The sequence below is a fragment of the Aulostomus chinensis genome, chromosome 4 (assembly GCF_037954235.1).
Source record: "Aulostomus chinensis isolate RoL2024-O1b breed Wild chromosome 4, RoL_Achi_v1.0, whole genome shotgun sequence".
Taxonomy (NCBI): domain Eukaryota; kingdom Metazoa; phylum Chordata; class Actinopteri; order Syngnathiformes; family Aulostomidae; genus Aulostomus; species Aulostomus chinensis.
The window spans coordinates 23,612,950-23,636,361 of record NC_141323.1 but is presented as its reverse complement, the minus strand read 5'-3'; the positions used below and the strand labels follow the sequence as shown (position 1 = coordinate 23,636,361).

Here is a 23,412-nt window from a genome sequence, read left to right as displayed (position 1 = left end):
TTCTTTTCGTCTTCATCTTCTTTCATCCGATCTTTGCATGTTCGGGACATAAAAATGTCGACTGTGAAGACATACAGGTGTTTTAGATAAAAGGAACCTCAACAAGCCAAAATAACCTGCCCAAATATATTTTGTGATAACAAGGAAATTCAGGTATCAATAACAACGAACGTTTGGCCGATGATCGTTCCTTTGTGGTTCTGCAGTGTAAAATACTGTACGAAAACAATATCAGGAAATAGGACATAATTCTACATCTTTTTTGTGTTACATTTATCACCTCTGTCGGGGAAGTGCAAAGTACAGAGGATGTAACTGTTTCCTCTGCTTTGGTCTGACACACAGCTTCTCAATATAACCTCTGAGTGTAAGTATGTGAGTGCTCATCATATCTCTGTTTCTAGGGTCAACATTGATTTTCTTCTCTTGACAACTGTAACCATGGCAACATGAAGTACTCTATATGTATCTATACCATGCACATGAGTTCACACAAAGATAGAAAGGTAGAAACATAAGACCTTTTCTTAGTGTACAACTGGTAAAAAAAAAATAATAATAAAAGGGGGGGGTGTTGGAATGTTTGTGTAAGAATGGGAAAATGAGGAAAAGGATACAGTTGGATACAAATCCAAAGAGGAGAAAGAGAAAAAAGAGGTAAAGACAGTTTCCTTTGCCCAAGGGCGGACAGACAGAACGGGGGAGAGCACTCAGCGTTACGGGTTTGTAGTCAGACAAAGACAAAGAAAGTGCACATAAATCTGTGTTAGTGAGGCACTAGGGGACCACAGTCCACAGCTCCACTGGATCTGTACAGCCAGACGGTGCATATGTAACAAAAACCAAACAAACAAACAAAAAAAGAAAAATACAAAAAAACAAAAAAGTCTTAATTTCAGAGAAAATGTCTCCACCATACATAAATGAGTGTACAGACATAGCACACACTAATTCAGCAGATAAACATTTACTATTTTAGTCCTTTGCTTCATCTTCCATTCAAGTAGCTGTAAATCAGCCTACAAGACCCCATCCTGTCAGGCCTGAGGGTCTCTTCAAGAGTCCGCATCATTTGGAAAGACATGTTACGCCTGTTTACCTGCAGCAACCTGAATACTTCACCCTTCAGGCAGCACCCTTAAGTTCAATACAAATATTCTTATTCAATAGATAAGTCAAGTGTTACCGTGGCAACTGTGGACATTACAAGGCTGGGGTAACGTGTGTCACACTAGCCAATATATTGAGAAGTTTATCTCGCAATAAAAATATTCAAATAAAATATACTTTTTTTTTTTACAAAAAAAAAAAAAGAAAAACCCTGGGCGATAGCCTATGAGAAGATTCTCCGGGTAACATGGCCACAGTGAGTCCAGCACAACAAGAGAGAATGAAGATTTACTCAAACAACGTAATGTTGCAAACAAACCTAGAAAAAGCAATGCACTTACTGTGGCTGCAAAAACCACAGGCTGACAAAACACATCAACATTTTATCATAGCGAAATTCCCTTGTCTGTCTCTCTGAAGCTTTGTTATTCTTGTAATTTTTAATTCTTTTTTTTTTTTTTGTATGTTGCCCCTTTTTGTTCGGAGTGTGAGTGAAGAACGCAATTGGCAGCAGACCGATTGTTAACACGTAGGATACAATATACTTAATGCTGAAGCACTGTCCTTGGCTACAAGACAGAGTAATAACAGAATAAACATTTTGTTTTTCAGGATGCATTTGATAGAGTGGCTGGAAAATATGATGGCTCTATAAAAGCTTAACATTTTGGTTATTGGCACTGTAACAAAATGAGATCTCTGAGGTTTTTTTTCTAGGAAGGAACACTTGTTGAGAAAATCCTTGTCTAACTAGCTTCCATTTATATTCATGCACTGAGGTTTTGTCAAACTAGTCTTTTCTGTTAAGCTCCAGCAGAGTGTTAGGGTAACTGATTTCTTGACCGCAAAGAGGGAACGGAATGGCTGAAGTTGCCTTGGCACCATAGTACTAATGTCTATCTTACCTGGCATGATGATCTCAGAGAAACCCAGTTTCCGGGTGATGGACACACCGCGGGTGAAGAGCACCATGTATTCCCGTCGGAGCTGCTCGATGTCCCCATGGAGGAGCTGGAGAGCCACAGCAAGACCTAATAATAATAATAAAAAAAAAAACAGAGTATCATTAAAAAATGTAATATGTTCCTCTACGCTTGTATGATATGATATGGCTTTAATTCCACTTCCCCAATCTCTTGAAACCACTCAATAAACACACTCCACATATATCATGACCCTTTTCCAAAAATAGTGTCTCATATCGAAAGTTATTACAGCAACTGGACCTCAAGGCTAGACAACTACCTTTGTAACTGCCAACGACAACACAATCGTGTATGGAAAACAAGCCTGCACACACAAACAAAAACTGCCGGAGATATATCCATCTCATTTTTTATTGAGAGGAAATCCTGCATTGAAGGCTGTCATCTGAAATCAAAATCCTTTTTCAATAACTCCCAAGATGTCAGCACAATGCCGAGGACAATAATGCCGAATATTGTTGCTGTGCATGTTTTTAGAGTTTTTGAGAGACAGTGGTGAGATGGTTCATAGTTCAACAGTGGTGCCAACAAATCAATGTATCCTGTTGGCAACATACCATACTACACTTACAGGGCAGTAAGAAGAAATTTAGTTGATGTAAGAAGGGTTTCTATATTTTGGGCCCACTATACACCAACAATTGTGCATGTGCGTTTTAGTACATATTTACTAAACGCCGAGGTGCATAGCAGCCTGTAACCATTGCTCCGTCTCAACTTATGTATTTTAAGTATTTCCCTTCTTTTTTTCCTTGTTTTTCTTCATTTCGTTCCTTGATTTAATTTTGTCGTTACGGGCCCTCTCTAAAGATGCTGGTAGAGAGAGTTTAGGTTTTGCTTTACGTAATCTTTTTGACAATTTGTTCGGCGGCTTCCTCGTCGCCCAGCAACTCCATGGACGTGTTGTGTACTCCAGTGATCAGCTGATCACGCTCATGCCGGCCGGCATGGGGCTGGAGTTGCCGGACATTCCTGCTTAACTCCAGAGGAGAACACACCGGCTGATTACCAATGATGCCTTAATGGCTATAATGGGCTGATTAAATCGGCAGGCTTATTAATTGTTTGGGCCCTGCTAACACTCCAGCATGCCTGGCACAGCGTCCCTGACCTATCCATTCATTTTCTACTGCTTATCCCGTTGACAGTCGCGAAGGGTGGGGGGATGGCTGGAGCTAATCCCATCTGCCTTCCATGAGAGGTGGGGTACACCCTGGAATGGTGGCAAGTCCATCCCAGGGCCAACACATACAGACAACCATTTGCTCTCACAGCCACACCTACAGGCAATTTTGAGTATCTAATTAACCCAGTGCCCTCCTGCATGTCTTTAGACTGAGGGAGGAAGCTGGAGTTCTCCAAGAGAACCCACACAGACACAGGGAGAACATGCAAACTCCACACGGAAAGACCCCATGCTCAAGCCGGGGCTCGAACCTGGAACCTTTTCGCTTTGAGGTGACATTGCCAAACACTGCACCATTGTGCCACCAGTGTCCCTGACATTTGAGCTAAAATCTTATCAGTTTATTCCCTCAGAGCATTCCCAAGATATCACATTAACAGGATTTGGACAGATATTGCAGGCATGTGAGCGGACATTGACATTGCCCTTTGACCAGCAAAGTTGACTCCCAGTGGACACTTGTCAGCCTTCCTGAGAATTCACATTAACAAAAAACAGGACAGATGGACAGTATGATTACATAATGTCCTCAGCCAATGGTTGTCACCTGAACAGTAGCATGCACATGCTAATGATTCTCTCAGTATTTGAATGATTTTCATATAATAAACAGGAGAGAAATTAGGATATACAAAATGCAAAATGATATCATTCAACTTTCACATCCCTTTTAATAACTGCTTGGGAATACAAATATATTTGTCAGGACATATAGTGAATGCGGTTTTGCTATTTGACAATCGTGTCTTAACACGATAAGCGTATCACAGCCATCATCACACTAGGCAGGAGTTACCTCCTGCACCTTTGTCGGGTGGTTAACATAATCGCCACATTCAGACGCTGTCCTATCGACTAGATGCAGAGCAGGGTGCTTCAGACCTTGTGACTATCAGGTTTTCAAGTGGGCTCCCTCCATCTTTGGCATTTCATTAACGAGACCACAATACCTCTGTGAGGCTTGACAGCAAGACCAGCATCCTGGAACTGCTCCCTCAGCCCTTCAGGTCTTCTGCACTCAGCCCCCCCCCCCCTTCCCCTGCCAGCCTGGTTTAGCCACCAGTCTCCTTTCTTCAGCCAAAGCCACCTGGATGCTGCCTCTACCTGCCTTGTGATGTTTTTCTCCAGGTTCTTGCAGGTTGACCCTTTGAGCCCAAGCATTTCCAGTGTGCTCCAGAGGGACTGTCCTGGGAAGCCCCTACAACCTGGAAGGAAGCAGCCCCTCTGCTGGCTCTCCAGGATGAAAGACTGATATTTACCCTGCTTGTGCTCACGTGCCTCCTCAATTGTTTCGTTCCAGGGCACCGTCAGTTCTATAAGGGCTAACTATTTGGAAGCTTAGGACAAGAGCACAAAATCTGGACAGAGGCTTAAGATGGCAATCTCTTCTGGGAGTTTGACTTGTCTTCCGATGTCAACTCTCATTTCTAAGTCCTTTGCTGTGCCGAGGATCCCTGTGCCCCCATCTCTCTTGCCTACCTTCTTCCCTGGCCTGAGGAAGGCAATAAAGTGAATGCCTCTGGCTTGGGTATTGGTGGTCCTCCGCTTCTTCTCTTTTCCAGTATATCGGCCAATTGCGCCAGCATCTGATCATGTCGCCATCTAAACTTCCCGTCCATCAGGCTTGCTCAACAGGATGGCAGGATGTGTTCCAGGTTTGCTGGTTTTCAACATAGCGCACAGCCGGGATCATCTGCCATCCTCCACCTATGGAGGTTTGTTGGTGTTGGCAGCACGTTGTACACGGAAGAGAGGAGGAAATTTAGACGCTGCCCCTCCATTCTCCAAATGTCCTTCCAAGTGAGGGATCTGTCCAACACACTGTCCCACCGGGTCCAGCTGCCCTGTTGGCTTGTGGCTGCTGCCCTGGCTTGCCTACCCTCTTCCTCTACTGCATCATGCCTCTCCTCTCGCTTGCTTTTGCCACTTTCCAGCTTGTTCATGCAATGCAGTCAAGGCCCAGACTTCCTTGGTTCACCAAGCCCACGATGTCAGCATGCTTTAAGCGCTCATCCACATCCCTAAGAGCACTGCTGGCTTCCCACTTCCATCCTGTCTTGACCATGATTTCTGCCTGTTCACTGCCTGATCATCACTGTCCCGCAATGTCATGGCCAACCAGACCGAATCAAATTACAAGCTTAAAGGTCCAGTGTTGAGAATTTGGAATATTGGCAGAAATGAAATGCAATTTTCCAAACCATGTTGTCAATCACCTGAAGCCAATTATCAACTTATTTTCTTCACTTAAGAGTGAGCCCCTCACATTTAAAAACGGAAGCTGGGACCGTATCACATGTTGTGATCTTACATTAAATTTAGAAGAGTGTAAGATCCTAACCGACAGCATGAATCTATTCAATCTCATCTCACATCAAAAAATCCTGAATCATTATAATTGGTTGTGTCTAGTCGGGCTGCAGGTAAAGTAATTTATGTCATCATTGATTAATCTGCAGTTATTTTCATTATTATTCCATTAAAGTTTTCATCTATAAAATGCAAAGAATTTTTTTTTCTTAAATGCTCCTGTGGCCCTCCAACAGTACAAAACCCAAAGGTTTCTTATTTTTTGTAATAAAAAAACAGTATCAATGCTTATTTAATGGTAAAATGTTTTTGCCTGGAAAAAAAAGACTAAAATGGTAAGTTTAACGGAAACACACTAACAAAAGACCAATGAGAGGTTCTCACCTTCAAGACAGTAGTCTTTGGTTCAAAAGTAGCTGGTCATGAGGGGAAATCCATCTTTTTTGTGCTAATTTCAAAATTAATATTGAACGTAATCAAACTGCAGGGCAAAATGATCATGTTCTCGATAGTCTGAAGTCCTACATGTGTCGGGATCTGTGTTCTTGTGTTTTGTTGTTTCTTTGCTGTTGTTGTTTTGTTTGTTTTATTTTGAAAGTCTCGTGTTTTGTTTCCTAGTTCACTTTCCCTGAGTGATTATCCCTATGTGCTTCACCTGTGTCTTGTTGCCCAGTGTGTATATGAACCCTGTGTTCCTTCCCCCTGTTGCCAGTTTTTATTATCTCATCATTCCAGCAATTTCTTATTATAGTCTTCCAGTGCATGATCGTTTCTTGGCTCCTGATTACGGAGTTTTTGTACCGTTGCCTGATCTGTGAGTTACCTGTGTACCAACCTTGGACTGCTTAAATGGCTTTTGATACCGCTCTTCCCTTGTGTGCCCTGCGTTTTGTGTCCGCCAGTCTCGTTTCCCTGACAACGTGGGGACACTTAATTGGTTGTGTAAAAGCAATAAAAGAGCAACCATATGCATTAAGCAATCAATCAAGGTGTATGACGCAATGTCTTCAAGCCAAAATCAATTAAACCAACACATTACGCTGTGGAGGAGTTGCCTTGATTAAATAATTGAAAAGTCCATTAACAATGTGAATTCTATGGTGGAGAGGTCTTCGGAATTTACAGGAGGATGTGCTTAGGTTTAATTGAGTTTTTTTCTTGTTTTCGAGCCAAGCCTCAGCTGCCTGTCCCTTGATGTGGATGGAGCCGCTGGCATTTACATACACGTAAATGAACATACACAAAGTCAGGCTCTAAAAGCTACTGCAGGGGCACAATTAGGCAAACCTGCTTCATTACTATTCAAGTTGAAAACTCTAGCCAACGCTGACAAAAACATCCTCAACCTATGCTGCCCTCAGCCCACCGGGCCTCTTCATGAACTCAAAAACAGGGTGCATAAAAACTCAAAAACAAAGCAGTTGAGTTGTCGCTGCCTCTTTTATGGCTGCCTACGCTTGCATGGAGGTGGGAGCTGAACTTTCTGCCTGTCCTGACTCATACGTTTCTTATGAAATCCCTTTTAATAATCACTGGGATGCATGTAAACAAAATCATTCAGACTTGACAAACACAAAAGTCAGCATAAACACTGAAACACCCAGGTAACGAGAAACGAGGCTGCCATTTGGCTGCATGAGAACAAAATCACCATCAAGTCAGCCCAGCGTCCCTCCAATTTTAAGGATGGTGCATTCATCTTAGCTCAGCTAATTGGCTGCTAATAAGAGACTTGTGGCCTGCTGCCAGGTCTTTTCAAAAGGGGGACCCACCCAGCGAGACACCAGGATGCAAACACACCCCTACAGAGATGGCACAGAGCACAAACGCACAAACAGATACACTCAAGAAAAGTTATCTCACTCCGCTGCACCCTAATTGCCTCATCCGACACAAGTGTAATAAATTGAGGAGGTTAAATTATGCATGCCATTCCATAACTGCTGCATGAACCTTTTCACACAAGGAGACCTCAGACAAGTGACTAGCTATGTTTCCCCACAGCAGAGTCGTTAACCCTTAAGACAAATTAAACGCAAACTGTGGGTTTAAATACTTAATGATTGTGAAAGCATTCTCATTGACTTCAAACTTTGTGCTGCACATGCTGACTTCAAAAATGTGGGAATAATATTAGGCTTTTATCACTTCTGTAGCCAGAGCTGTTGAAGGCAAAGACTAGTGTGTGTGTGTGTGTGTGTTTGTGTGTGTGTGTGTGAGAGAGAGACAGTGAGAGCGAGAGTGATTTTGCCGAAGTGAAAGTCAAAGCTTACAAAATAATTAGAATTATGAATCTAAATGAATTGAATGATACCAATTTTCCGAGCCCATTATCTTACAAATGGAAATTATTATTATCCTTAATATATTTCTACTATAAGCTATGATGACAGCATTTCATTCCATAAGATCAAAATCATTTAAGTGGTGGGAAGGTTCTTGTTGAATTACCAAAGCCAGAATATTGTGACAAGTCACAGCTCTCCTTTAATGTACTTAGAGAGATAAGGCGCTGAGGTAAATCAAGCGTTCAGTTGGTTCAGTGTCTTCGGCTAACAGCTGTTACGTTTTCGAACTGCAAAGTGTTGATGATCAACTCGACACAGCTGACAGACATTTCAACATTAGTACCTTGTTTTTACTGTGCATCTGAAAACAGTGTTGGGTATCACGGATTACCTCTTTGTACCTTCAATAATGATGACAGCAATATGTACGTAAAAGGATCCGAGCTCATTTCTTCAAGATCAGTAGGTTACACTACAAGCGTGTAACTAAAATGACGTGTCTGCCTTTCGTAGCGACCTTGATCTTTGACCACAAAAATCCTTCGGTTCATCATCAAGTCCCAGTAGATGTTTGTGGCTAATTTGGATAAATTCCCGCAAGGCGTTCCAGAGATATGGTGTTCACAAGATTGGGACAGATATCATATCCATGCGAGATGACAGGGACCTTGTCTTTTTGATCTTTGATCACCAAAATGTTTTCAGTTCATCCATGGGACCCCAGTGTATAGCTAAATCGAATCTGAAGAAATAAAAAACCGCCTCTAAAGCAGGATAGTGTATTTAATCAAACAGTTGTTGCGTCAGATTCACATCATTTTACATTCCGGCTGTTTTAAAAACATATCAATATTTGGTGCCTGGGTAACAGTAATGTGTCTTAAGAGGAAGCATCACAATCTATTATAATCTATATTTATTGATATTTTTTACAATAAATGCATTGTTCGGTAAGTGTACCTAAGCATGCTGCTTTTACCAGTTAAACAAGTATACCAAGCAACAGCAGCCAACAGCCGTGCTGACGATTTAACAGCAGCAATTCACTGCATTATCTGTATACCTTATCTGTCATTAAATCTGATAATGCGTGTGTGTGTAATGGCAGACAACGCAGTCAGCCGACACTTGAAGGAGCAGATAACGCTGACGTAAGAACTGATTGAGTTCATTAAGAGATAGGGAAAGAGTAAAGTAAGTGCTTCTATGTCAATGTCATCCATGAAGTGACTACATCCCTTCCATGGCAATTCCATCATATGGGATCTCTCCCGGATGTTGCAAACCATCTCTATGATTCTGATGACTACATATCGTTGACTGGAATGACTGCATAGCTTAATGTGTGTGGGAGATTATTCATGGTAAATCCCCATCCTGGAGTTGTGTGAATTAGAGGTCCTCTGAGGTGAAAAGAGGATCTACCTCAGAAGATGGGCCTCACTGATCTTCCCATTTCTGCGTAGCAGCATGCAGCTGGAGGTTCTACTCAAAAATTGCACGAGAGTGAACTTGCTTGAAGTGGAATATTAACTTTTCCATTATGTAAATAACCGCCATCAGCATGTTTGTTGGAGCTATTTTAGCGAACATACTCATCTTAATCAGCATAAACATAAACTTTTGATGAACCGTTGCTGATTGCTTATAGTTGTTTGTACTTTTGCCCACACAGCTCCAAAAGAGAGACACGCTTTCAACATTATGTCCTCTTGCTTCCCACATCGTGCCCCTTTGAGCATTTTTCACTATAAATTACATTTTGAAGTCCTGATCAGCAGTTGCAACTCCATCGCCGGAGTAATAACTGACGGCTCTCAATGTGGAAGAAAACCACTTAAATGTCACATGCTATTTCTTTGACATTTGAAGAACTGAGTGTTCTGATTCCCCACCAACCTGTTGCTATGGGAAACTGCTGACGTTTATTCATTATGATGTAAGTGCAACTATTTATAAAATTGTCTGAATGCATATTGCAACAGCTACAGGCCTCCTGCCGACACAGGCGTGTAAAGACATATCTGCTCCCTGAAAGAGGAACTTCATTTTCACGCAACTGCAACTCAGACTGACTGGAAATTGACTGTTTAGGGCTGCTTACTTAGTCATCAACAAAGTCAATAATCCCAGAGCTACTAAAAAAGAAAGCGGATGAGAAGACAAGAGGCAAGCCTCAAATCCGACCACATCACGCCACCAGGGAGGCCAGCTAGCAAGTCTAGATAATTAAACAAAATTATGGACCAGTTATGGACATTGGTGTATGACACAAATAAATGATTTATGGGCTTGTTCAAAATGTACTTTTTTTTTTCCAAAAACTTTTTCCACGTGTTTTACAGTACGTACACACTGTGAATATTTCAGATATGGTCAAAAATAACAGTATTGTGCATCCCTCACTGCAATAATTAAGTGATGTTAAAGAACTTAGTCGTATGCTCATGGCCACATCAGTATGGGGACAATAATGACAGTGGTGAACAGCCTGAAGTGTCACATTGCATCTAAACAAAATTAAAGATATAACTAAAATGTTCATATTCATATTATGGGTGGTGCAGTGGTCAGCACTGTCGCCCCACAGCAAGAAGGTTCAGGTTCAAGTCCTGGCTCAGGCACAGGATCTTTCTGTGTGAGTCTCCATGTTCTCCCTGTGTCTGTGTGGGTTCTCTCTGGTACTCCAGCTTCCTCCCACAGTCCAAAGACATCAAGAGGGGACGAGGCTGATTGATACTCTAAATTGACCGTAGGTGTGACTGTGAGTGTGAATGGTTGTCTGTCTCTATGTGTTGGCCCTGTGATGGACTGGTGACCTGTCCAGGGTGAACCCCACCTCTGGGATAGGCTCCAGTCCCCCCGCGACCCTTTACGGGACAAGCAGAAGAAAATGGACGGATGGATGATTTCATATTATGGGCCAGTACATCCTTAAAATAACAAAAATGTTCCTGTCATATCTAACTTGAACTCTGAAAGTACACGTGATTTCACTGATGGACTCATTGAACCTCTACCTTAAAACTTCAGCTGTGCTTTGGACCAAGTCTGAGCTGTGTCGAATACATACAACTTAATGGCAGGCTACATGCTGAAACAACCGAAGAGGAAATTGATGTGCATGAGGTGTACCATGCAACAATACAGTGGACAAGGGTCCACAAACCTGTCTCATACCTCAAGAGCAATGAGTCTGTGTTGCAACAAATAAATCAGGGAAGTTCAATCGTTTTATAAACATGTGTATGTGAAGTAGCATGGTGAGTCCATTCTGGCATTTTCTTACCTGTGTTGGAACCGGAGAGATTGTACCTGGAATTGGCCTTTTTGATGATGTTTTCATGGATTTGATGCCACTCGCTCTCTGTGTTACACCTGAGATAGAGAGATCAGAGAGGGTTAAAAAAAAAAAAAAGTACATCTTTTAACACATGAAACCTCTGATGGAACTTCATACCACACACAGATGCAAAAGAAAAAGAAGGTTCACTGTTTTGAACTAGGCCAGGTCAGGTGAAAACATATTTAACATAACGTCTCGTCTAAGGCTAATTCTGAAAACATTCCATTCAGAATTTCAGCGCTAATCCACCTAATACTTCCTCGTGTTCCTGCAGCTACAAGGAAGGCAGTGAATTTTCTTCAGAGCTGAGTGTATTTAGGCAGTCAATCTGTTCTAACAGCTACCGTATTTAGGTCAAACTACTACGTCAACAGTAGACTTCTCTGTCCCTCAGGGCTACCTGTATACTGGACCACATAACGACCAGTGGTGGTGAGACAACGCCAGGCCTCTGAAGCGCACCAGGAAAGACGACTGCTAATACTGGAGAGAAAAATCTGGTTTCTCATCTTTTTTCACGTGCAATACGTTTCTATTTATTCGTAAAACTGCTATTCCACCAAGGGTGGCAGGGTGACGCTGGGGTTACGCTGTCGCCTCACAGCGAGAAGGTTCTGGGTTTGAGCCACTTACTGCAGCACCAGCTTGGCTAGCCTCATATTTCTTCTAGTTTTTGATTGGAAAAACATTTGTGCATACTTTTATGTGTTAAACACGCTAAAAGGCAGCTTTGCATTGGCAAAACTCTGCTTTATTTGTTTTAATCGTGGATAGTACAATTTACCAGGGACTTTTTCCTATATCAAGGAGGTCCTTTGTCAAGGTTCCAAGCAGGCTACGCCAATGCTTAAAGGTGACATCAGAATACTATAGAGCACTAACTGGCTGCATGGTCATGAGAATCATCTCTGTAAAGTCACTACAATTTGTAGACTGCAGCAGTAAAAAATCACTATTTTTTCAAGGAATAGAGATGTTACATTAAATACAGTATGTGGGTTAGACATCCCCAGTCTGCAGGAGACCTGTGCTCTTCTGTTCATGGTGAGATTTTCCGAGTGTTTTGTGCCGTGATCTTTATTCACTTGAAGCAGCAAATCTTCAGAAAAGTTTTATTTTGGTCTCTTGACTGCAGATCTGAACTCTAGTGAGCAGCAAACAGTAAATAATGAATGAGTTCATTCTCTTCTTTTCTTCACCATCAGAAATGAATGAGGTAACTTCAGTAAAAAAAATATATTGATAGTCATGTTCAAAGTGAAGCCACAGGAGTTTCAGGAAGCACTGCTGTGAGAACTAGCTGCAATGAATGGTGTCACGAATGAGTCAAGCAGGTACCATGTAAGCGGAAGGATCTCTTTAATTCTTGCATTGTTCAATATTTGCGGAACATTTACTGTTGACACCAACTTACGCATAAACCTTGAGCAGGTGGTCATCCTTGGAGTCGGCAGTGAGGAGATCAGCAATACTGACCACGGCGCAGCCGAAGGGCCGCCTGTACTGCACGCTACACAAATTCTTTTTCTCTCCAGCACCCATCCTCCCTGCAAACACACACACACACACACACACACACACACACACACACACACACACACACACACACACACACACACACACACGCACACAAAGAGGCAGTCAGAGATAAACAACATGGTTATGAAAGCCTGGTAGATTTAAAAAGACATGTAGTCCTCAGTGGAATAAAGCAGCAACACTGTGACTCCCACCTATTCTTATGATGTGTACAACGATGTAGACATCCTTCCGTAGATCACTGCTTCCCAAATCCTGACAAGAAAACAAGACACAAAAACTTTAGCGTCCCATTCAATAAACAAGCTACAAAGCACCGACTTAGCTGTAAGATTTCAGCCTAATGGAACAGGAATTATGTCAGTTTTACTTGACTTAATATCACTCCCCATCAATCTTCACTACTCACCACAAATAGGGTGCATTGTCTCTCTGTCTTCTCTGGAGACTTGGGCAACCCGCTCTTATTCAGCCTGACAAAGAACCTTTCACTGTTCGAGTGAGGAGACAGAGTGAGGGAACACAAATGGAGACGAATAGGGTCAGCCATGATTAAAGTGTCACTGTAAACATCCAATCTACAACAGGAATAGAATCACGATCAGGAATAATGTCAGAAATGTCAAGAGCTGAACAGTTGGCAACGGAGAAATTACTTCAGTTCACACTTCAAACTAAAGCCATCTGTAACCTTGAAACAGAATATAAAGCAGGACAGGCAGGCAAAGCAGAGTGGGAATGAGACAGGAAAAGAGGGGATGAAAAACATAAACACAGTGTGAATTAAGTAGCTGAACTAAATCCCCTACAAAGAATAATCGGGGCAATATCCCACAAGTGCATCGATATTGACTCCTCCGTGGCAGTGAAATATTCACTGTGTTTTTGCATAGTGTCCACTGTTTTCGCACACTTTTAAGACATTAGACTGCCAGCAAAAATACTGATGTTTTACCACCAAAAACTATTCTAACTGCCATGCATGTATGTGTATAAAAACACAGAAAAATTCAGTTGTTATCTAGTGGCTCCTGCAAGCTTTGTATATTATAATGAATGGGAGGCTGGTTCCATTCATTATAATATAATGATATGATTTTTCTTTTTTGGGGAGTGGGGGGGGGGGGGCCTCAGCCACCAATTTGTAGTGCTGTCCAAATGTCCAAATACAATGATAATATTCCAAACTCAACTCAAATTATTCCACAATGCCGCAGGAAAAGTGCTGAAAAACCGATGGTCACTACCCCTCAGTATACTGGACACCATCATGCATTGTGCTGGCTGACAGAAAAGCAGCAGAAAAGTGTTCTTTTCAGTTCGTAGTTGAGTGCTCCCTACATAGTGCGGTCCTCTACACTGATATCCCTCGGAGGAGAGACGGGAGGAGTAAACAGAGTAGCTGTGGTTCACACCAGCTTAATGTTTCTCATGTTTTGTTTTTCGACAGCATAAAATGTGAAACGTAAAATACAGCCCATTTTGAAGCATTTTACCGTGCACTTTAAAAACTGTGGTTGCTCACACGGGTGATGCTAAATGAGATTACAGATCCACAGCAACATCAAACCCTATCGCGCCGAAAACAGAAGAAGCGCAAAGCTAGCTGTGGTGAGGTTAGAAGCCATGCGTCTTTCGGTAGTTCGTTAATAGCATGACATTAGCTTTGTGGTTCTTACGATGCATTTCTGCTTCAAAAATAAGAAAAGGGGCGTTCATTTGTGAGGATTATCTCATCATGTAAATCAGATTTACCAGAGCAAAATATTGATCTAATGATGATGTTGGATAACCAAGTGGGACAAATGAAGTTATTACTCTTATACACACCAAAGTTCCTGGCAATACATCCAATATATGATGGGATGCTTTGCGTATTGTCAATTAATGTCAGTGATAGATTTACTAAAATGAATCTGACAGTTGTGGCGGTTATTTCTGTCTGGGCAAAATGTGCTGACAGAGGCAGCCATCGCCATGTGGTTAAGAATAATACTGGCAATGAGAAATTTGGAAAAAAGATGTGGGTTTCAGTTTCAAGAACACTGAATCACACATGGGGTGGTTCGCATATACTCGAGGGGTGTTGCGAAATTTTGCAAAATAAAAAAATGACGAAGAAAAATTCAAAGACGCACAAAATAAAAAAAAGTCAAGGAAAAAAAAGAAACTAATGCGAAGCGGCGCCGTGCACCGCTAACACGGATGCTTTTTTTTTCGCCTACTTTATACACACATTCGTAGAAGAAGAAGAACACTGTAACAACACCACAGAAGAAGAAGTGAAACAATTATTTCAAAATGGACGAAGACGACGCGCGGACGCTCATTTCATCCTACAAATCGGTTGTGTGGACTTATTTTGGCTTCCCATGTGAAAGACAAGGCAACGGTGAGACGATTGTGGGTAAAACAAAAACCGTGTGCAAACTACGTCGGTACACAACACCGTACACTGCGGCGAGCGCTGCTAGCTTGATAGAAGGATAAACACCATTGTGAAGGCTAAATATTCCAGTTCCCTGAGGTCAGACGTTTCTAGATCAAGATTCGACTGCAGCCCTGAGGATTATTTAATATTTGTTTTCCTTTTCATTCAAGAATGTAGTTGTCCTCATTGTTTACAACAACCGAGCACTTTTTCAAGTGAAATGTTATGTTTGTATTTGCATTGTAAGGGAAAAATACAAATGTCTCTGGTTGTTTTTTTTCAAAACAAATAGTATTTTATTTTGCACTGACGCAGCAATAACTTGTATGTCTACTTAATAAGGAAGAAAATAAAGAATATTTGATTTTTGCATTTCTGATTTTCTTTAATCTTTATTTCGTGTGGCGTGCATTTTGTTTCGTGAGCCCTTTTTTCATGTTTCGTATTGTTTCATGAGTTGACTATTTCGTTGCAACCCTAATATACTCTGTAATATAACTTAAAATATGAAATTGCTTCCCTGAGATGAATGAACTGCCTTAAAAAAAAAAACAACCTCTAGCCTTTAATAGCCCATACCTCCCTTTGTACAAAGGGAAATAAAGTGCAGGACAAGCAAAAAACAGAGAGGAGGAAACTATATTGTTGTTTTTTTTCCATTCTTATTGTACTATGTTCTCCCTCTCTATCTCGCACTCCCTTTCAAAGCAAGGCAGCGAAGGCATCGTGCTGGGCCCTTCTCCTCCTAGCTGGTGAGCTGAGGGCTAATCCAGTTAGGTGACTTTCACAGTCCACCGATAAGCAGAGAGAAAACCTTGTAATGTAGCAGCGCCTGACAATGAGTCAAGTTACTGGCACAGCTAGCAGCCAAAAGTACGAACACAAGAGCAGATTTTTTGCCAACAGATCCTATAGAATTTGACTTCACGCTGCATGTAGCTAAAGTGGAGTAGGGTGCCTTACAATAAGTTGCGCACGATTAAAAACTCCTGTTGTATACTTTGCTATTGAGAGAATGTTATCGTGTAAAAGTTAAGCTAAGATAAGAAGCTTTATTGTCATTATACACAGGAGTATGTATGTTATGAATGCAGGGCGGTGGGCTCCCATGATTGAAGGAATTAAGCTTTAGAATATCAATTATAACAATAATTTGTATATACTTTAATAGACAGATTTTTTTCGGCTGTAAAATGTTCCTTTTGCCATCCATATTGGTTGTTCATCATCAGTTGCTATCTGTAACTTTCCGCACCATTTACCCAGTCGTGTGAAGATGGATTCCTACACATTAGACATGAGGCTTTGCATAAACTTTCCTCAACTCTAATTAGCACGCCGTTGTTGAAACCCCAATTGCCAATTAAACCACCCCTGCGCGCACACACACACACACACACACACACGGACAAGTGTTCACACCCTCCCCTTCTGTCAACTCTTCTTCCACACAGCTGCAGTGTGTTGATCACCCGAGCTAAGAGGACCAGTTTTCCCCAGGGGGACCTTATCTCCCCCTATCATTGCTCACATTAACATGGCATGAATGGTCGGTTTCCCTCCCCTCCGGGTCCCCATGGCACTCGCTTCTCTCTCTTGATATCAATGATTGCATTAGTGGCCGTGTGCGCACCAGACTAGGGGGAGGAGGGAAGGGGTAGGATAGATAGGGACTGGCATATAAAATACTGGTTGAATTAACTGCCACTGCTGGCTGACACTTCCCCAAGTCTATCCTTAGAAGCCAAGTGGAAAGATGTCTTCACGTAAAGGCAGACAAGTTCACCTCTGTAAAACAAGAGTGGAACGAGAGGGAGAATATAAACACATCCCTCTTTTCAAACCAAACTCTTACGGCTCATACAAAATGTTAAAAATGCCGAACTTCTCTTGAAATGCTTAAAAGCTACAAGTCAAAAAGCAGGGCATGGTTGTGTGTGTGAGTGGCAGTGTGTGCGTGCGTGCGAGCATGGCACATTACGCTGCAGTTCATTTCCAAGGAGACAGACAAGGAGCCTGTTTTGAACACAAAAGGAGCTGCCGTGGTGCACAGGGGCTGGTGGTGTTGGCACGATACTGAGACAACGGGTCGGACCCCCATCTGGTCTCTGACACACAGACAGTGTCAGCACAGAGGGAAGCATTGCCATGGCTCTCTGCCAGACAGCTTGCGTAAATGTGTGTCTGTGTTTATGTGTGTGACCAGACAGTGAGAGAGAATGTTGGCGAGGTGCCATCACCGGGTTTTTCTTCGAAGACAACTGATCCAATCGCAACACATACAGAAATTTGGTATGACAAAGACACAGTGGTTGAACCTCTGCCTCCTTTTATGCTTGAAAACCAATTGTTGTATTTGTTCCAAAAAAAAAAACAAAAATCACGAGCTGATTTACCAAACAAAATGAAAGTTATGTGAATTTACTCATTGAAAGAGCTTCCACTGGTATGTTCTGTGTGTGAATACGATTTTTTTTTTTCTCGGATAAAAACGGAAACCGCAGAAGAACTCCCATTCTCCACTTGAAGAAACTTTGGTCATCCAAAGTTGTGCTGTCATACGTATTTCTGCCAGTAACCTGTTAAACACAGTTACTGTACACTGCATAAAATAACAAGACACTCCCATCAATGTCACCGTTGTTCCTCTGATGTGACCCTGTGGAGCGTTAAACCAAAGCATGGCTTATATTGGTAATCGTATTTTTCAAGCCTCTTATTTGCTTGAAGACTCCATTTGTTTGTGTGATGAAATGCCACTTTGTTGCTTTGTGAAAAACTCAGTCATTGACCGACGCCCCATCAGAAGCATGTGGATGTGCGTGTTTTATTTGTGCAAGCACGACGCAGCCTTTTTTTTATATGGACGGCACTGGCACATTTCATTAGTTCAAGAACACTTGAACAATTCAATAAATAATCATGTATATAAATTAGGCCCTTTCCACAATCCCCCCAAAAAAATAGTCAGAAACATCACAGTTAAACCTCACTACATCCATTCGTCAATATTATTTCTTAAAATGTTGATGGGTAATTTTTTTCCTCTAAACCCTCTACCTAAGTGGTCGGTTCTCCCGTCCGTCATAAATGTGGAAAAAGACCTCGAGCTCCTCCCCCAGATTGGCACTCATCAGACTCTTCACGTGGACAAACAAATGATGGGTGCTAGCAGGAACGGCCGTCTCTTTCTTTCGATGCCGATGCTCCATCTGGAGAGGAGAGGAGAGGAGAGGAGAGGAGAGGAGAGAAATGATTAAAAAAAATGATGAAAACTAGGTTTAAAAACTGGAATTGTCAATGTTAAAAAAAAAAAAACACATGAAATCCATAAACTGTAAATCCTGTGTGATTCTGCAATGTAGGATTAAATACAGTTAATGCTTGGGGGTGGTGGCATGTGTTACATCTTGTTTAATACCACCCAATCGCATTCAAGTGCTGCCGTATTTAGTGATTAGTTTCCTGCTTAGAGATAAGTGATATCCCTCTGAGATATTTCACTGGTGGGAGGAGCGTTGCAGCTCATTTGCGTATATATTTAAGGACAAAAAAAAGGATTTGTAATAGATTGTGTGCTGTAGATAGTTGACTTCATGAGTAGTATCACAGACTGGCCAGAGGGGAAGCTTATCTTGCTCGAATGAAAAAAAAGAAAGAAAGAAAATGTATGTTGCCAGTTCACTTGGCAAGAATAATGTGGCATTTAATATTGCCTCATTCAATATAAAAGCATGCATAGAAGCCCCCAGTATGCTATCTTCTTCATTTAAACCTGTATCTTTATGTAGGCTAATCACCGTCTTGACATGAACAAATAGTGTGATCTGCATTCCTTTCATTTGGCTGCTTAACATTAGACAAGTACAGTAGTATGGGGTGGATGGCCCCTTACAAAGGGCTGTTCAGTCTTTCTACCAGAGGAGTGAGAGCAGTTGCTGGCAGTAAGTCAGACTTGTTCCCACTGAGGGTTGGACTCCGCCAAGGCTGCCCTTTGTCACCGTTTCTGTTCATAACTTTAGTGGACAGAATTTCTAGGCACAGCCGGGTGGTGGAGGGGGTCGAGTTTGGTGGCGGGAGGATGTCGTCCCTGCATTTTGCAGTTGACGTGGTCCTCTTAGCTCCATCAGGCCACGACCTCCGGCTCTAGCTGGGACAGTTCACAGCCAAATGTGAAGCGGCTGGGATGAGAATCAGCACCTCCAAGTCTGAGGCCATGGTCCTCAGCCGGGAAAAAGGTGGCCTGCCCAGTCCAGGTTGGGAGGAGGGGGTCCTGCCTCAGTTGGAGGAGTTTAAGTATCTCAGGGTCTTGTTCATGAGTGAGGGTAGGATGGAGCGGGAGATTGACAGGCGGATTGGGGCAGCATCCACAGTGACACGGGTCCTGATCCAGTCCGTTGTGGTAAAGAGGGGGCTTAGGGGGCTCTCCCTTAGAGATAAGATGAGAAGCTCGGTCATTCGGGAGGGACTCAGAGTAGAGCCGCTGCTCCTCCATGTCAAGAGGAGTCAGTTGAGGTGATTCAGGCATCTGGTGAGGATGCCTCCTGGACGCCTTCCTCGGGAGGTTTTCCAGGCATGTCCAACCAAGAGGAGGCCTCTGGGCCGACCCAGGACACGCTGGAGGGATTATATCTCTTGCCTGGCTGGGAACGCCTCGGGATTCCCCCGTAAAAGCTGGGAGAAGAGGCTGGGGACAGTCTGGGCTTCCTTGCCCCGCAACCGGATAAGCGGAAGACGAGGAAGACAATGACAACGAATATTAAGACAAATAGAAAATTCATGTGGAATAATTAACTGCCACACAAATGTTATAGACACACAATGCCATACAGAGTAACACTTGAATATCCATCCGTCATAATAAAGTAGTCTGTCTGTCTGTCTGTCTGTCTGTCTGTCCATCCATTTTCTTTACCACTTATCCGTTAGGGACCATGGGGGGGCTGGAGCCTATCCCAGCTAACATTTGGCAAGAGGCGGAATACAGTCTGGACAGGTCACCTGTCCGTTGCAGGGCCGGCCATCAAGAGCAATTTTGGGGTTCAGTATCTTTCCACTTGAATATATGCAACGTCAATAATAACATCCGCTATAAGTGATGTTTTCTATTACTAGATGAACAAAAATGTCTACTTTATAGCTGCTCAGTGTGGCATTGCAAATACCATACACATCAACACCTGCACCACATTACAGCTCTGGTTCATGCTATTCTGCTGTCAACATCCAAAAATACAAGGACACACACACACACACACACACACACACACAAACACACACACACAGTACCAGATGGCTGGCAGAGCCACTGCCAGATTGTCTTCCACATTCACTTGTGCAGTAGGATGTATAGAGATGGGGGGGGGGGGGGGGGGGGGGGGGGGGGGCTTAGGGCAGGATAAGGGCCAAGAAAGTTAAGAGAGGTAGTGCAGCACAACAATAATATGATCGCACTACAATACTGTTTGCATAACATGCAAAAATGAACTTGCCAAAATCATCTTTGCTAATAGAAAAGATGTAATAGAGACAGTTTCGTCTTTGTCTTAAAAGTTTCATAGGATGTTTTCTGTTGTAAAAATCGGAGAGATGACGGAATGTGACCACAGTAATCAGAAATCCTTTAGTTGTTTGATTTTAATCGTAATTTTGCGCTCTTTTTTCCTTCAAATTGTGATGATACTTGAATACATCAAGTCTGCCGGAATACATTGTTTATCTTAGTATGCTGATAATAAGCAGCCTGAAAAACAGTACTGGGCATAAAATACCAACCATGATTGGCTCAGATCACTTTAAAGGATTATTTCATGTAAAAAGTAACAGGCATGAACACAAATGAAAGTGCATCCAGCTGTAACGGGGAGGTTTCTGGTGCCCCTACATCTGACCTTCACCTAAACCGTGTTTGGATAGTTTTGCTGTTTTTTTTAGTAGTTAGTGGCTGTGGGACGCTGTTAGCTTAGCTTTAAGCTAAATATATGTGGCTGGCTCTTCCAACACTGTGGAGTCAGAAAGAAGTGATGCAGTTTTGTGAGCAAAAGAGACCTTCTTGTGTTTACTTGAACGGCAAAATACACTATTTTGGTGAAGTGTCACTTTAAAATTGGCAAAAAAAACTTTTTACCTTCAAGGTAAAGCATCCTTGTACTGGTACTTCATATTGAAAACAACACCATTCTCTTGGGTGCAGCTAGACATGTAGCCGTGCCCCAAGGGATTCATTTTATTTATGTCAAGGCACTGAAGTCCTTAAATCCACCAAGTTTTTAGAAGAATTGCTCATCTTGAGCACATTCATCATCACAATGTTGTTGTGATAGGGGCAAAACATTAAAAATTTATAGTATGTAAGAAAAAAAGAAGAGAAAAAAAAGCTGATAAAGTTGCTCATCCTGCTGTGATGAAATTGGAAGGAAACAATGTATACCTTGAGGGACTCGAATCCATAACTGCTTGGAAAGGAAAAATCAGTGATAGAAAAACCAAACATAACATCGTCCTCACAGAATAAGCAGGCCAGAATATTATAGCGCAACTGCAACATCTGCCAAAATGATGAATGTGTTGTTTTGTCCTGACTGCTCTGCCCTGAGATCCCAGAAGACAATACATTGGGAGTTAATCAACAAACAAAACAGTGCTGGTGTTTTCTTTTTTTTTTCTTTTTTTTTTTTTTAACTCAAGTCAGTATTTATCTGCGCAACCGACCTGAGCTCCTAGTTTGGTTCTGAATGGCTGACCTGATTTACCGTACGCTGTCGAATTTCATGACGGGGTTTCTTCAGTGTGTCATTAAACCTGCTGGATAGGAATAAGCCAACAAGAAGAGGACAACAAAGACAGCCTGTGTGTTGAACCAGTGTCTGATAATTGTCCGTTCTGTAATCTTTTCCTGAACAGCGTGAGGGAGCTTCAACAGAGTTTACAGAGAAACTTCCAGGGGTTGTACAGTATATCCCTGCCAAAGCCTCCTCTTATACGTCACCCTTTTAAGGTTTAGGGAGGGACACCAAGGAGGAAGCAAGAGATGAGAGGGTATGATCTTAAATACAGCGAGTATCAATTTAGAGACACCCTGAAGTCACAAAGGAAACTCTACTACCGCTTGCCCAGCACCAGACTTGAGCTAGAGACTTCTGTCTGATCTGTGATATCTAACTGAAGTCTGCAAGGAGAAACGGGACATCTAGAGCTGACTTTCCACTACAGAAAGCTTGAGCTTGATTTAAAACTTCTATCAGGGAAAGAGTCACAGGAGCATTTAAGGCCACGCCCCTAAAAATGCTCTGGCCTGTGGTCACACTGGCCTTGACGGCCTGTCCGCAGTACCCGGGCTGACATCACTTTATTCTCCTCTACCCGTTTTCTCTCAACACAGTACTTTGACATCAGTGTCTTTTTACACATTAGTGTATTCACAGCCGTAATATGACATTTAGAACACCCCTTTCCCACTGCACACACCTGCATACTTGATGATTTTTCAAACCAGGGTAAACCCCACTGCAAGAAGTCTAGGAGCTGCCTTTCAGGGGTTTTTTTTTTTTCTGGTAAGTCATGTTCCACATCAAGGACACAGCGACCACATGCATGACTACACAGTGACGGTGTCAAAAGCACATCGGAAGGGACGCAATCTTAGGTAGCTGCAGTAAAAGCGTGTTAACTCCACACGGACGCAACATATTTAGAGAGCGCCACTGCTTGAAAGCAGTCTAGTACATTTTTTTTTGGCCGAGATAACAAAAACACGAACGCTATCAGTGGAGATTTCATTGCCATATATATCGTTGATGGCTCAGGCTGCTCTTCGTGCGTGTGTGTGTGTGTGTGTGTGTGAGAGAGAGAGAGAGAGAGAGAGAGTTTGGAAGCCCAGAAGATGCCGCAAATTACAGCGTTCACCCATGTTTTGTGTTCCCATCGATTCTCATAAGAGTTGGAGCTGATAAATACCTCTATGTACAAAAGGGTTATTTGACCCGGGACTGAAGAAAAGTCCAATGTGAGTAGATTTGTTTGGCCAGTGGGAAAAGGGCTTAACTGCTGCTTTGCTTTAAAGACAGCCACTTGACACCTTAGTGCATCATTTCTTCACAAAGAAAACTGCAGACTTTGGCATGTTCATCACTATAATCTATGTTTCATGCGACACAAAATGATTTAATCTGATATTTATATGAAATAAGAGCCTCAAGGGGTGAAGACATTTTGCT

At 42.3% G+C, this 23,412-nt stretch overlaps 1 protein-coding gene across 4 annotated transcripts in view; it reads right to left on the bottom strand.

Annotated features, from left to right (window-relative positions):
- LOC147263938 (dedicator of cytokinesis protein 4-like) overlaps positions 1-23,412 on the bottom strand; it is a 130,475-nt gene that overhangs the window by 58,824 nt on the left and 48,239 nt on the right. For all 4 annotated transcript variants that reach the window (XM_086202316.1, XM_086202317.1, XM_086202318.1 and 1 more), the window contains exons 8-13: positions 18,257-18,408; positions 13,175-13,256; positions 12,960-13,020; positions 12,641-12,773; positions 11,170-11,258; positions 2,016-2,141 (exon numbers count right to left, since the gene is read on the bottom strand). In XM_086202316.1, the coding sequence (XP_086058442.1) occupies positions 2,016-2,141; positions 11,170-11,258; positions 12,641-12,773; positions 12,960-13,020; positions 13,175-13,256; positions 18,257-18,408 (643 nt within the window). The remainder of the gene's footprint in view (positions 1-2,015; positions 2,142-11,169; positions 11,259-12,640; positions 12,774-12,959; positions 13,021-13,174; positions 13,257-18,256; positions 18,409-23,412) is intronic.